This window comes from Pristis pectinata, chromosome 13 (assembly GCF_009764475.1).
Source record: "Pristis pectinata isolate sPriPec2 chromosome 13, sPriPec2.1.pri, whole genome shotgun sequence".
NCBI classification, from domain to species: domain Eukaryota; kingdom Metazoa; phylum Chordata; class Chondrichthyes; order Rhinopristiformes; family Pristidae; genus Pristis; species Pristis pectinata.
The window spans coordinates 23,460,621-23,476,760 of NC_067417.1; the positions used below are offsets into that span (position 1 = coordinate 23,460,621).

Here is a 16,140-nt window from a genome sequence, read left to right on the forward strand (position 1 = left end):
GATGCTCCACAGGATATAGACATCCTTTAAAGACCAATACAAAAACGTGAAAGCATGTACCGCCAGGCTCAAGGACAGCTTCTATCCTACTGTTATAAGACTATTGAATGGTTCCCTAGTACGATAAACTGGACTCTTGACCTCACAATCTACCTCGTTATGACCTTGCACCTCATTGTCTACCTGCACTGCATTCTCTCTGTAACTGTAACACTTTACTCTGCATTCTGTATTGTTTTACCTTGTACCACCTCAATGCACCATGTAATGAATTGATCTGTATCAACAGTATGCAAGACAAGTTTTTCACTGTACCTTGGTACATGTGACAATAATAAACCAATTCCAATACATCCAAAACCTCCCACCTCCTATATGTAGATATGTTGGTCCAGTCAATGTTGTAGATCATGACTGTAAGGCTAAGGTGACTCAGAGATTGAACTGCAGTGATGTGACCCCTTTATATTTTGATGTTTAAACAAGATTTAAACAGAAATACAAAACTGATTACTTAAGTCAAACTAAACTGTTAGCAGGAATAGACTAGCAGAATAAAACTCAAGGCAGCAGCTATTTTATTGCAATAGTGAGCTGTAATCACCTGATTTTGTTTCCTATATAACTCACAATACAAATATTTTTCTGGCATTTAAAGCAGCTTTATTTAGTATTTAAAAGGAAGGAGTTATGATAAAAAATATAAGGTTTAATTTGGCACGCATTGGATGGTTAGGCATCTCACTTCTTTCTCTCACTAGTTTGGAGTTTTCATGGTTACAGTTAAGATTCTGAACAATTAGCACACACCTCAGAATCTTCCTTGCACCTTTAGAATTCTCTGTTAATTACATAATATTAGATAATAAAAGGCTCACAACTAAATGCTCAATGTTAATAGCATACAATATTTTAACTATATGACAATTGCTTTTAAGGATTTTCATTCTTGCTCTTACCTAATGAATAGCTGCAATTCAATCTGGTGCTCTAACTGCTCACTCAACTTTGGCAACTCCACCTTTGCTTGTCTGTCCCAAAACACATCCAGGAGAAAATGGCCACCTTCAGGTGATAAGTTTTTGCCTGGTGCCTTTGCCCATACTCTTTCCAGATCAAACACCATTTCCTGCAATTGAAAAGAACAAACTGAACATTCTATTAAAAAGATCTCTCCCAAATACTGCCTAAAAAGACCAAAAATTTAGTCTATAAAAACAGGGCTATAAATCCTTGGAATCCTCCATCCAAGCGTTTGCAATTGCTCAGTCATTGAGTACATTCAAGGCAAGGTCCATAAAAGTTTTCACACATTAGGTAAAATCAGGGCACATAGGGCTCAGGCAGGAAAGTGGATTAAGATACAGCCATTAATTTATGAATGGCAGCCTATTCCTACTTCTGTTTATGATGTTCTTGTAGAAGCAATTTAAGCGCAATGCCCACTTTCAAAAACCAAATCTGCTAAATGATTTGTAAAATCTGGTAAATAACAGACAGTGGTTATCAAGCTGCTGAAATGCAGAATGTACATAATGAGTGAAGAGGTTTAAGTGTGTCACTTCCAAGCCCAACACATTTAATCTCTGGTTTTATGACAATTTAATACTGCTTTGGATACTACTGGGGGAGATGGCTTATCAGGGGAAGGCAGCAGTAGCCAGGATCACGGCACCGTGAATGGCTCTGCTGCACAGGAGGGCAGGAAAATGAGTTGCAGAGCTATAGTGGTAGGGGATTCCATGATCAGGGGAACAGACAGGAGCTTCTGTGGCCACAAACAGGACTCCTGGTTGGTGTGTTAGCTCCCGGGTGCAAGGGTCAGGGATGTCTCAGAGTGGTGCAGGGCATTCTGGAAAGGGAGGGTGAACAGCCAGTTGTCGTGGTGCATGTAGGCACCAACGATATAGGAAAAAAGCGGGATGAGGTCCTACAAGCTGAACTTAGGGAGTTAGGAGATAAATTGAAAAGTAGGACCTCAAAAAGTAATAATCTCAGGATTACTAAGTGTGCCACGTGCTAGCAGCACAGTTAGGATGAATATGTGGCTTGAGCAGTGGTGCAGGATGGAGGGTTTCAGATTCCTGGGGCATTGGAACCGGTTCTGGGAGAGATGGGACCAGTACAAACTGAATGGTCTACACCTGGGCAGGACCGGGATCAATGTCCCAGGGGTATTGTCTGCTCATGCTGTTGGGGAGGGTTTAAACTAATATGGCAGGGGGATGGGAATCCATGCAGAAAGAGGGAAGCAAAGCAGAGACCAGAGCAAAAGTTAGAAAAGAGAAAAGTAAGAGTGGAGTAGAGAAAAGCCAAACACAAAGGACACAAAGATTGCTAGATTCTAAAGGGACAATGAGCACAAGGGCACTTTATCTGAATGCCCGTAGTATTCAAAACAAGGTCAGTGAACTTGTGGCACAAATCAGTACAAAGGGGTATGATTTAGTGACCATTACAGAAATGGGGTTGCAGGGTAGAGATGAGTGGGAATTAAATATCCAAGGGTATCAAGTAATACAGAAGGATAGGCAGGAAGGAAGGTGATGGGGGTGGGGTAACACTCTTAATTAAGGATGAGATCAGGGTGACAGTGGGAGACGATATAAGATCCCAGGAGCAGAATGTTGAGTCCATCTGGGTAGTGATTAGGAATAGTAAAGGGAAAAAAAAAATCACTGGTGGGAGTTGTCTATAGGCCACCAAATAATAACATTACACTGGCACAGACAATAAACCAAGAAATATCTAACGCACGTAAGAATGGAACGGCAGTTGTCATGGGGGACTTTAACTTCCACGTAGATTGGGTGAATCAAGTTGGTCGAGGCAGTCTTGAGGAAGACTTCATAGAATGCATCCATGATAGCTTTCTTGAACACCAATAGCTTTCCTGAAGAGCACATTAGTGAGCTAGGGAAAATGCTATCTTAGATCCAGTCCTGACAGGTAAAATTAACAACCTTGTAGTCAGAGATCCTCTTGGAAAGAGTGATCATAGTATGAATGAATTTCTCATACAAATGGAGGATGCAATAATTTGATCTAAAACCAGTGTATTATGCCTAAACAAGGGAGACTACAACAGGATGAGGGAGGAGTTGGCTAGCAATAGACTGGAAACACAGGCTATATGGTGGGACAGTTGAGGAACAGTGGAAGACTTTCAAAGAGATTTTTCACGATAATAAAAGTATATTCCAGTTAAAAGCAAGGACAGCAAGGGTGGGGAGAGCCAGCCTTGGATAACTAAGGAAATAAAAGAAGGCATCAAGCTAAAAAACTCATGCCTACAAAGTCACCAAGAGTAATGGGAAACTGCAAGATTGGGAAAACTTTGAAAATCAGCAAAGAACCACCTAAGCAAGCAATAAGGAAAGGGAAGATAGATTATGAAAGTAAACTAGCACAAAATATAAAAACAGATAGTAGAAGTTTTTATAATTATATAAAGCAGAAAAGGGTGGCTAAAGTGAACATAGGTCCCTTGGAAGATGAGAAGGGGGCATTAATATTGGGTAATGTGGAAATGGCCGAGGCTTTAAATGACTACTTTGTGTCGGTCTTCACTGTGGAGGGCACGTCTAACATGCCAAAGAGAGATGTTATGTATGCGATGGGAGGTGAGGACCTTGATACAATCGCTGTCGCTAAAGAGGTAGTGATAAGCAAACTAGTGGGCCTCAAGGTAGTGTTACGGACTCGGTGAAAGTCCCTTTAAGATAGTGTGAGTGTGGAGTGCTTACGTCAATAGAAGATAAAGGACGTAATGACGTTGTTGAAGAGGTGGGGGAGGGGGAGGGGGAGGGGGAGGGGGAGGGGGAGGGGGGAGGGGGAGGGGGAGGGGGAGGGGGGAGGGGGAGAGAGGGAGACACCAGCCTGCTAGTGTTCTCTATCGATGGATGAGAAACAATAACTGTGTCTGCCACAGAAATCCATGTATGGAAATTGGAAGTAATCCGGTGGAGTTCACTTTGTTGCTGACCTGTAGAAGGAAACAGGTACTTGTGTGGACGACCACGATTCGGATGCTTTTCAGGGTGAGGAAGTCACTACCGAGTAAACACTGAAGTGTCGTTTGGGTTCCATCGTGGAACATTTGGATTTCGTAATTACTCTCTCTATGTTCTCTACATCTACGTCTTCAAACAACGGTGGTGGATGAAGAAGCCTTTGCTCATATTTCACCTTATGGCTTGCGGAACTGAACTTTAAGAACCATTCCTGAACTTGGAGTTTGGAACTTTGCCACACACACACACACACACACACACACACACACACACACACACACACACACACACACACACGAAGAGTTTAGTTTTTGGGGTTAATGTTCAAGGTTTAACATTTTTTTTTGAATTCTAACATACTAACATTTTTACTTATATTTTTCATATTATCATAAGTAGTGATTAATAAAATAGTTTTTAACACTGAATCATGACTCAGTGTGTTTCTTTTGTTGCTGGTTCATGACAGTAGACAAGTCCCCTGGTCCTGATGGGATGCATCCCAGGGTACTGGAAGGAATGGCAGAAGTTATAGTAGAGGTGTTTGTGATAATTTACCAAAATTCTCTGGACTCTGGGCAGGTCCCAGCAGATTGGAAGACGGCGAACATCTCGCCACTGTTTAAAAAAGACGTAGGCAAAAGGCAGGTAACTATAGGCCAGTTAGCTTAACATCTGTAGTCAGGAAAATGCTTGAAGCTATCATTAAGAAGAAACAGCGAGATGTCTAGATAGAAGTGGTTCCATCAGGCAGACACAGCATGGATTAGGAAGGCAGGTCCTGTTGACGAACTTACTGGAATTCCTGGAGGATATAATGAGTGCAGTGGATAGAGGGGAACAGGTGGATGTTGTATACTTGGATTTCCAGAAGGCATTCAATAAGGTGCTGCATAAAGATATCCATAAGGATGCATGGAGTTGGGGGTAATGTATTAGCATGGATAGAGGATTGGTTAACCAATAGAAGGCAGAGTTGGGATAAATGGGTTTTTCTCTGGTTGGCAATCAGTGGTGAGCGGGGTGCGGCAGGGTTCAGTGCTGGGCCTGCAAATGTTCACGATATACATTAACGATTTGGAAGAGGGGACCGAGTGTAGCGTATCTAAGTTTGCTGATGACACTTGAGTGGAAAAGCAATTTGTACAGAGGATGCAGAGAGTCTGCAGAGAGATATAGATACAGTAAGTGAGTGGGCAAGGGTCTGGCAGATGGAGTACAATGTTGGTAAATGCGAGATCATGCACTTTGGAAGGAAAAATAGAAGATCAGATTATTATCTAAATGGTGAAAGATTGCAGCATGTTGTTGTGCAGAGGGACTTGGGAGTGCTTGTGCATGAATCGCAAAAGGTTGGTTTACAGGTGCAAATGGTTATCAAGAAGACAAATGGAAGGTTGGCCTTCATTGCCAGAGGGATTGAATTTAAGAGCAGAGAGGTTATGCTACAACTGTACAGGGTACCGGTGAGGCCGCACCTGGAGTACTGCATGCAGTTCTGGTCTCCTTGCTTGAGGAAAGATGTACTGGCTTTGAGGCAGTGCAGAGGTTCACCAGGTTGATTCCGGAGATGAGGAGGTTAACCTAGGAGGAGAGATCGAGTCACCTGGGACTACACTCGCTAGAATTCAGGAGAATGAAAGGGCATCTTACAGAAACAAAATTATGAAAGGGATAGATAAGATAGAAGCAGAAAGATTGTTTCCACTGGTAGGTGAGACGAGAACTACGGGACATGGCCTCAAGACTTGAGGGAATAGATTTAGGATGGAGATGAGGAGGAACTGCTTTTCCCAGAGAGTTGTGAATCTGTGGAATTCTCTGCCCAGGGAAGCAGTAGATGCTACCTCATTAAATATATATAAGAGACAGTTAGATAGATTTTGCAAAAGTAGGGGAATTAAGGGTTGTGGGGAAAAGGCAGGTTGGTGGAGCTGAGTCCACGGCCAGATCAGCCATGATCTTATTGAATGGCAGGGCAGGCTCGACGGGCCAGATGGCCTCCTCCTGCTCCTATTTCTTACTTTCTTATGTTCTTAATGCACAGTCCTCCTCTCATTACCCGTGGAGCCCTGGGCTCAGCCTGCAAGTCTCAGTCTACTTACCTGAAATGCAAATTAACCACATAACAAAGCAGATTTTCAGAAGCATGAAGAACATGCAACATGAAATTAGATAATAATTTAAGGTATTTAAAATATTTAATTGTATTTTAGAACTGCACAGAATTAGAACTGGAATGAAACCAACCATCAGTGTTGTGGAAGGAATATTACCTGCAGTCGACAGATAATGTTTTCATAACTCGATCTATTGAATGAAGGAAGTTCTGTACAACCAGATTCTTTGAAGTTTTGAACTTTAGCCCTGCAAATAATCGTAAAACTACATTCAGCAATGAAAGCAAATCCCAATTCCAAAACCGCACGAGGCCCTGCACTTACTAACTGGATAGATGCTGAAAGTGATGCTCAGGGATACCAGTAGTGCATCCTGCAGTCTCGCTTGTGTCTTATAAACTATGCTTGATTGCATTCAGAGGTTGAACTCTCAAACATGTCTTTATTCTATTGATTCAGGATCTTTGAACTTCTTCATTCTTTCTGGTTTCTCCAATGAGATCCTTGGCCAAGAGGTGAATGGGAACACAAGAAAACAGGAGCAGCAGTCGGCCACCAGCCCCCTCAAGCCAGCCCCACATTTAATGTGATCCTGGCTGACCTATGCCGCCTCAACTCCTCTTGTGACAGTCCTTATAAGCCTCAATTCCTTGATCTTTCAAGTGCTGGATGAATGGGTAAGGAGTTGGGGAGGGGAAAAAATGGGCTATACTTCTAGTCCATCTTCTCCTTGAGCCAAGGAAATTGTTGTATGCCATGAAAGTTCTATTAGATCAAGTAGGCAACACGTCAGTTCTCACATGTAGCTTCATGGACAACATCTTTTGTGGGGGGAGGGGCTTAGTGAAGGCTAATTGAACTGAACATGCTTCATACACATGTGCCTAGCACCTTGCGTTCAAACTACATTATCTTCTGGTCTTAAACGTGAACTTCAATAGGTCTGAGAGAAAAAAAGCTGCAGATGCTCCAAGTTAGTAACCTCTCTATCGCCAGGAAAAATGTGACACATGACAACAATGGTCAGTTTCTGGTCAAAATTTTCCAGAGGAAATGAAGACAAGGCAGAAAGTGAGAAGTTGCAACATTATAAAATAATGATAATGTAATCTGATCATTAACAAATTTTGGAAATTTACCTTTTATTGAAATCCATTAATGCATTAATAATAATCCTACATGCAGTCACTAAATCTCCTCCACAGCCTCCTGCTGTAGGAGGAGATGGCAGATAATGTTGGTAACAGGCCCAATGTTGATATTCTTGCCTGTAATTGAAGCATAGAACAGTTCATGTTTTTGGTCTCTTGTCAATGTCCACTCTGATTGACTGGCAACAAATCACTGGAAAAGGCAAACTCGGCAATGACATCCTCCAATTTACCAATGCAGTTCTTGCATGTACACCTTAGTAAATGATCATCTGAAGATTCAATAGATAAGTAGAAACTATGTGAAACCTAGAAGTAGATGACATTTAAGATATATTCATACCTGCCATTATAGAAACAAGTCAATAACAATGGGCTTTTTTTAAATAATATGGACGAATAATTGACTGTTTTAACCCTCCTGTATAAATTTCATTGTATAACATTCCTTTATACAGGAAGGTTAAAACAGTCAATTATTCTTTCTAAGTGGAAACATACTACAGCATTCTTTGAAAGGTTGATTTTATTTCCAAAACAAACAAAGTAGTTTATTTTCCAGTTGATTTCTTCAGCAGGCATCAGTGGTTATTTAGTACTCAACATATTGAGGAAGAAAGCATTTTCCATCTTTACATTAGAGTCAATAAGATACTTACCTGTCTATATCAGATAGCAGATCCCTGTGTGGCTGAGTTTCCAGTTCAGACATCAACCAACCATAAAATGTTAGCTATAGAAGGAGAGGTAATTGATCCTTTTAATTTCAATGACATAAATATGTAATTTCCTGATATTATACTAAGATGCACAATCGCACAGGCCATGTTTTGATCTTTCCAAAACATTTGAACAGGAATCAAATGAATTTAACTACCAGGACAGGTAAACTTCCCTGTAATACAATGGAACTTGAGCTATTTACCATTCTCAGTCAGTAAATTTTCTCAAGATTTCACTTTGCTTAAATATATGGCAATAATGTGACATGTTGGGATACAATTTAGTGTAAAGCTGTAACACTGATAGTTCTTAACATACTGAGAGCCTGTTTTGAACAGTAATTCAGATGGCGTGTCTTACAGATTGCCAATATGCTATCACTTATGTTATGCTACGAGTATTTAAACATTGAATGGTGATGTTTTAAATTTAAAATGCAAGATAAGTATAGGTTAAATTGCAGATCAAGGTTATTTTCTATAATAATTCAATACATCTAATCAAAGGTAGTCTGAAAAGCTATATATTTCAGTTACCTGGAAGTGTTTAATCTGTGCAAGCTCCTTGAATGCACGGTGTTTAAATACTGAAAGTGCTGTAGCAGACCAGTTTAAATTAAGACCAACAAGGTTATTCCAGGTAGATTCCACTACTTCTCCATGTTCTCTCCTGGACTTTGGAATCAGTCGAGGAATTACATATTGTAGCTAAAAAACAAAAAAAAACTCAGATGTGAACAGATGGCCTGTGTTTGCACCAGGACTAACAGTGGGGTTATCACATCCACAGTTATTATTACTGGAGAGCAATTACCAGCATCCACACACGTACACTTACAGTAAATGTAGGGATCCACAAATTATTGTCAGATGAGCAGTGGAGCAAAATCACCTTCACCAGAGTGGTACATCACTGATACTTAGCACCAAAACAAATGAAGGACATGAAGTGAGCCAACTCACTCATTACCTACTAAACACAGCAGATAGACTTAGTACTGGTCCAATCAGTAAATCACTCATTGCCTGAAGAGTCTTAATTACTGCCAACACATCTGACTTTAAACAATGTAACGGTTATTTAGGGAATCAAGGATTTAGTGCAGGAAAGTGGTGTCGAGGTAAAAGAATCAATCATGGTTTTATTAAATGGTGGAGAAGGCTGCACTGTCAACTCCTACTTCCATTCCTTATGTTCATTTTAAACACAGCATGTCATTCTTTCAGAATTTTATTTTAATTTTCCTATGTATTTCCAGTTAAAAATAAGCATTTGTTTCTAAAAAGTGTTATTTCCAATTCATTTAACTCTCTTGATCCCATCTATCCTTCTGTCACTTACCTTTGCTCTCTGTACATGATTTTCTGTGGAATTAAATATTATATTATAAACTTCCTGGATTAGATTCTATACAAGTCACTGAGGATTCTTCAACCAGATTGGTTAAGGAGACCTGCCACTGCTCATCTCGCCCACAGGCGACAGATCTTCTCTGCATGCAGCTGTTCTGAAATGGATCTCCAATTATCCACAACAAGCTCTTTGGGCAGCCACTCATGGTAAAGGCAAGCATTTTTTATTCTCCACTGACCACAAAATCCAGTCCACTTGGTTTGACCTTTATAAATATTGCTACAAGTAGGAATTAAACTCAGACAATCCAGGAATTTGATCCTCTCATGAGTGTAAAGGGATAAATCAAAGCTTCCAAATTAGCAGTTATTTCTTTGTAAAGTAAGCCAAAGAACTACAGTGATAAACTTGCTCACAAAATGCTTCACCTTTTGCACGAACCCAGAAGGAACAAACTGCTCCATGACATTCGGCGAGGATGAGGTGCAGGATGATGACAAGCAGACTGCATAAGCCACCGCCGCTGTACAAAACCTTCATTCACAGATGAGAGAAGGACATGCAGTAAATATTTTTCAAAAGTATACATTGTGTAGAGTGGCAAGATAAGGGCTGGTATCATAAAATCTGATCATCTGTAACACCTTCACGTGACTTTATAAGGAAAAGAGATGATTTATGATCCACAGCCATTGCCATTTCTCAGATGGAATTAAAATTATACGTAAATATTTTTATTTAAGGGACGGGGACATTGCTAGCAAGGACAGCATTTATTGCCCCTTCCTAACTGGCCTCCAGGGGTGATGCCGAGTCAGCTGGAACCACCAGTCCTTCTGGTGGAGGTAGTCCCACTGTGCTGTTGGGGTTGGAGTTCGACCCAGCGACACTGGAGGGCCAGCGATACATCTTCGGATCAGGATGATGTGCAACTTGGAGGGGAACCTGCAGACCGTGGTGTTCCCATGTGCCTGCTGCCTGTCTTTCTTATTGGTGGAGGTCACAGATTTGAGAGATCCTGTTTGGGTAACCTAGGGAGCGACTTCAATGAATTTTGTAGATGATACACACTGCTGTGAGGCCATGCTGGTCATGGTGGGAGAGAATATTTAAGTGGTGTAATGGTGCCAATTAAGTTTGCAACACTTTTCCTCTTCTTTCATTGATCTTTGTATTTGACCCTTTACACCTGGCCTGTCTCTGCACAGCACATACTCTGCACTTACCTCAGGCAGAAGGTCGAAGACTCCCCCGTTCTACACGTAAGGAACTGGTTTAGATGGCTAACAAATGACACTTCCTCTTTGCCAGTTGATTGCGAGTTCTCCACTGAAAGGGAGATCTGCAAGATGTGTGTGTGAATGGTAAAGCCAGCCAGTCCCAAGATGTGGACATCACTAAGAGAAGAACCCTAGACACAAAGATATTAAATGTTTTAATTATACTAAGCCAACTGCAGTCTCACTCTCAAGGCAGAATACATTGCTAATTAGCAATTTTATCTCAATCATGATTAAACACAATTTTCAAACTGATTAAGTACCAGGGACCAACAGGCTATTTTAGATGGTCTCAGAGCAGATTTTGGGCATGCTACAACTTGTTGTTAACCTCAATAAAAATAAGAGTCAGAACTCACCTCAGGTGATCCTCCCAGCAGGAACCTGCAGAAACCACTGGGAGGAACTGTCACAGCCCTGCATGTCTAAAAGGACCCTCCACATAAGGGGGCCAAAACAAGACCACAAAAAAAATGACAACTCGCCAGGTCAAAAAATGTTCTGGATGTTCAGTGACTTTCAAATACATTCAAACAAAAAACAAATTAGCTACTTAAGTTAAAAATTTGAGAAGTACTTAAGGGTCTGAAACACATTTATAAAAAAAAAATCAACAAACCAATTGGAGATACTAAAAAACTTAGAAATATTGAAGAACATTTATAAACTAATAATTGGTCCAAAATTCTTTTTAAAAGTGCTGAATACTTAAATGTAGTAGTCATTGCTTTTCTTCCTGTTGAAGGGGGGGAAGACGTCTTGGATCTACCCAAAGGTGGGATAAATACTTAATTGTGAAGGCAAAACACACATTTAGGATATTGACTTAGAGTTTGCACTCCCACAGTGAACTTCATGAGGAACCAGCATTAGAGTGCAACCTGGTGCCCAATGAATTGCAAAATACTGCCAGCGCTTCTAAATCTCTGAATTCACAAAGTGACAAAATTCCAAAGTTGCTGTCAATTACATAAGCAAATGCTTTGTAGTTGTTACCCCATTAAGCCAAACCAATAACATTACTAAAATACATAACCACACCTTAGTTTATTCAGTGGTAATAAGAACATTTAGCCAAAGTGCCATTCTTCATCTTATTCCCAGCTTGCACTGTATTTATGAAGGTTAGAAAAGAAAAATATCCCATTGCCACCTGCAGCAAGGAAATGGATCTCTGTTAATCTCCTTTCTTAACAACTCAGAAACTTTCAGTACTTCCCACATGCCATCCTCCTACCTGATGGCTAGCGAGTTGTAGGACTCTGAGAAGAACAGCACATAGAAGTCTTCTGTGACCACACACATTTTTCACAAAACAAAGAGGCCCATTCACCTTGCCTGTAAACACAAAATAATACACCTATGACTAAATATACACTATATTTACCAGAGACAGAAATAAAAAGCATTTCCGTCTCTGAAACGTGAAATACTGCAAATGGTTCCAGGATGTACAAAGCCTATCAACACCCTCAGCAAACAATGAGGTTCATATCCCACTTTGACTTGAAGCAGAACCACCAATTTGTACAACAGTTACAATAACCAGATAATTACCAGTGCTGCTAGAACACGAGAATATAAAAAACTGAAGTAGGAGTAGACTGGTGGTTCCTGGAGCCTACTCCACCATTCAGTTAGATCATGGCTGATCTGACCTTGGCCTTGGCTTCACTTTCTTGTTCAGCTTAGATCTGAGTCTGTATGGATTAGAAATGTCTGTCTTGGCCTTGAAAATATTCACTCGTGCACCCTCCATAGCTCTCAGGAGTAGTAAATTCCAAAGATTCGCAAGAGCCCCCTTCAACAAATTAGTTTAAAGATTTTAACATTGCAACCCTCCACCAGTACTTCTTTGCAATGTCAGCCCAGATCCATCTTCATGCCTCTGAAATGATACTTCAACCCAAATGATACTTCAATCCGGACATGTAGTGAGTGCACTACCAGCTACGCCATAGCATAGATTACAGATAGTTCCATGTGACTTCCATGAGCTCCTCAGTGTCGGTGGTATTCAAGAAAAGGCTCTATTCTTAACTAAACCTGGGGAGAGAATGCCAGGATTCTCCCCACTGATTTTGGAAGAGTAAGGATAACACAAGATGTTGCTCAGAACCAGGATGGTACTCTGAAATAAAGTCTGGCTTGGAGATTTTTTTTTAAATCTCTGCACAACATGGATGTATATTTCCATACAATTGTTTTGTTTGGAGATGTCTTATTCACAGAGGCAAACAGCAGTACACAATGAATAGATTTTTGGTCTCTGCTCCAGCTAAACCTGTTACCCAAGGCTTTCAGAGCCCACTTTCTAATGAGTTACAGAACAGGCATTTTCCTGTCATTCAAATTCCTCATGCTCTTTCCCAAATTCACTGCAATTGCTCACCTCTGTGGTGGGTTGAAACTTGAAGTTGTAAGAAAGATCTGACAAAAGTTCTTCAATAGGAGGTCTCTGACCTGCAAAATAAATATTACACATAGGCTGAATTAGATTTTAATTTTTTATCAGGGCTATCTTGGTGTCTGTTATAAAAGTACATGACAGTTATAATTTGTGCTTCTATCTATAAAACTAATCCATTTTTTTCATCATACAATTAATTGATTTCCATTAGGGTACAGGTTTTTAAATGCATTGATACATTCAGAGATAATTTTTTTTATTTACACCAATGGAATAACAATTTAGAAGGGGGAAAAAAAATCAAACTGAATGAAAACAGACCACTGTGTTCATCAAACTGGTCAGTCCGCAGTCCTTCCCTACTCCACAGAAGCAGCTTTTACCTGTCCCCATTGATATGAGAAACATCAATGTCACTACACTGCTCATTCTACTTTCTAAACAGATACTGACCCATTTTCCTTTTAAAGATTTGAACTGACCAGCTAATTAACCACTTCATTCTGACAGTGTGTTGCATATACACTGTGGGAAAATATCTTATCTCCATCCAGATTTATGGATTACACTCACTATTGAAGCTAAATACACTGAATTCTCACTTTCCTCTGAAGGCCTCTGTTACATCCTCTCAATTTTCTTTGGAAAAAATAAATTCAAATCATCACAATCTTTCTACATGATTTAATCTACTGCAAGGATTGTTTCTGTTACTCTTCTGTGAATTCTTTCCTTTGAGAGAAAATGAGATTATCATACTTCATGGCCAGTTTTCTGATCTTCCTACACAGTATGTAGCTACCAGAAGGCCCACTAAGAACTCATGAACTAATTTGAGGTGGTGTCAGCTACTCAGAAATCCATTCTATATTGCAAAGATTTCTGTGCTTATGCTACACAGCACGATTAACCTAGATGAAATTAAACCACTGGATCAATTTGGGATGAAGATCTCCATTTAAGCTATAGCATGTCATAAAAGTGTCTTCTCACTTAATCAGATGCAAAATATGATTTTATTCATTGGTAAATGATATTCAAGATATGACTAAAGTTAATGCCCAATTCTTTTCCTTCACAACTCTTGATAATAGCCAAATTTTGTGTGATCGCCTCTTTTTTGTTTTTAGATAGACATTTATTTATTAGTTACATGTACATCGAAACACACAGTGAAATACGTCTTTTTGCATTGCTAAGAACGTGCTGGGGGGCAGCCCGCAAGTGGCGCCACTCTTCCGGCGCCAACATAGCATGCCCACAACTTCCTAACCCGTACATCTTTGGAATGTGGGAAGAAACCGGAGGACCCGGAGGAAACCCACGCAGACATGGGGAGAACGTACAAACTCCTTACAGGCAGCAGTGGGAATTGAACCCAGGTCGCTGGCGCTGTAATAGCGTTACGCTAACCGCTATGCTACCGTGCCTCCCAACTTCATCTTCCACTATTCAATGTCTGTTTAATCAGTCCAGCCTTGATCTTGTAACTGTTCCATTAGAAAGCATTATAGGACCACTGGCCCTGCTGCCTCCTGTGAACTGCAGGAGGTAAAGACAGTTCCCCAGCGAACATTACTGTCTACCTCATCTGGACCAATCACTTATGAAATTGCAGTAGTGACTGACAGGCAAGAACAAACTGGTTTATCCAGCCTATCTGATAAAAACTAGTGATGATCACTGATGATGCCTCACAGTCTATGCAGCAATAAACAAACGTAGATAAACACCAAAGCTAATTAAAAGGTATTGGTTGGGGGCAATGAGGATGAAAGGGAAGCTGGAAAAATGCACCCTCTCCCCATTTAGCATTCATAAACTGATCCAAGAGACCCTGATTAGTACTGTCATCTATCTACTTCCTGTACAGGGAGATATACAGCCCTGCCAGTAACAGATCCCACTCCCACTTCAGATGGCTCAATTGTGTTAAAAAGAGAATGGGGGATAAAACTTAAGAGTCCAGAATGAGAGGTAGCCTGTGACCAGCCAACGAGAGCACAAAGGTTAGATTATAAACAAGATGAGGCGGGTTCTTTTAATGCAACAGTTTGATATGGGTGGTGTGGTGAGAAAGCATGCGAAAGGCGTGTTCCTGCCCCCATTCTGAATTCTTCCATAACAGCTTTTCTCTCAAATCTTTTTTGTTTATAGCAAGAGTAACAAAATGAAAATCAGATTAGCATGGAAAATGATGGTGTGCCTCAGAGAGCATGGATGGAATCCATGTTCAGGTACATGGCCCTGATGAAGCACACGAAATAACTGAATAATTACCTTATCATCATTTGCAACACTAAAAAGGCACTAACATTGAACACTTCCTCTCATGCACATACACACCCCTTCTCCACACAGACACACCTAGAAAGTATGCACACACCCAGCTATAATTGCTCACAAATACTGATTAACACTTAGGATACCGCTTGAACCATTAATTCAAAGTCAGATTCAAAAGAAAACTCACCTCTAATTCTAGAGGCTGCAATGTATCCACAACAGTATCCAGTTGGATTGGTTTATCCATTGCAGTGCAATCATCACCATCATCTATCATAGCTTTCAACTGAGCAGAGATTACAGCAATCTGAGAAGAAACATCTGGAAAAGATTTCACATTATTACCATAAACAAATGTACAGAATGCCACTTTCAGCTTAGGTGAAGATACACTGGTCCAATTTTACTTGTAAATACTGGCAAATATGGGACTCATCCCAAACCACTTGCAAACTCTCTGCCCCAGGGCTCAGCAAGTCATCCAATAGTACATCCTACCAGGTTAAACCTGGCATAGGATCTACCAGCCCATTCAACTAATTGGTGATTTACACTGCAGGGCAGACAAGTAAGAATAAAACAAGTTTTTTTTAAATCAGTTGTGTTTGCTTTAAATGTTCTATTTTAAAATAAGTGTTTGTGCTTTTAGTTTTTTTAAAAAATTATCTGTTGCCCCGATTGTTGATTTTTCATTGAATAGTTTGGAAAAGTTTCTGACTGTCCAGGACATCCAGAAACATTGAAGAATTGACAACCAGCAAATCTGGGACTGGGGACTTTATCTTTAGTCAAATGTTTACAAAG

General features: G+C 40.3%; 2 protein-coding genes across 4 annotated transcripts in view; both read right to left on the reverse strand.

The window, feature by feature from the left end:
- The window catches only part of LOC127577521 (Fanconi anemia group A protein-like), a 33,519-nt gene extending 22,772 nt beyond the window's left edge, over positions 1-10,747 (reverse strand). Inside the window, exons 1-7 of the mRNA XM_052028763.1 lie at positions 10,587-10,747; positions 9,789-9,894; positions 8,544-8,714; positions 7,944-8,017; positions 7,273-7,401; positions 6,290-6,380; positions 960-1,129 (exon numbers count right to left, since the gene is read on the reverse strand). Coding sequence (XP_051884723.1) covers positions 960-1,129; positions 6,290-6,380; positions 7,273-7,401; positions 7,944-8,017; positions 8,544-8,714; positions 9,789-9,824 — 671 coding nt within the window. The 5' untranslated portion in view covers positions 9,825-9,894; positions 10,587-10,747. The remainder of the gene's footprint in view (positions 1-959; positions 1,130-6,289; positions 6,381-7,272; positions 7,402-7,943; positions 8,018-8,543; positions 8,715-9,788; positions 9,895-10,586) is intronic.
- LOC127577517 (Fanconi anemia group A protein-like) overlaps positions 10,610-16,140 on the reverse strand; it is a 55,546-nt gene continuing 50,015 nt past the window's right edge. For 2 of the 3 annotated variants that reach the window (XM_052028758.1, XM_052028759.1), the window contains 4 exons: positions 15,524-15,657; positions 13,033-13,103; positions 11,878-11,978; positions 10,610-10,771 (listed from right to left, as the gene is read on the reverse strand). In XM_052028758.1, the coding sequence (XP_051884718.1) occupies positions 11,885-11,978; positions 13,033-13,103; positions 15,524-15,657 (299 nt within the window). In that variant the 3' untranslated portion in view covers positions 10,610-10,771; positions 11,878-11,884. The remainder of the gene's footprint in view (positions 10,772-11,877; positions 11,979-13,032; positions 13,104-15,523; positions 15,658-16,140) is intronic. The other variant, XM_052028757.1, reaches the window with a different exon arrangement.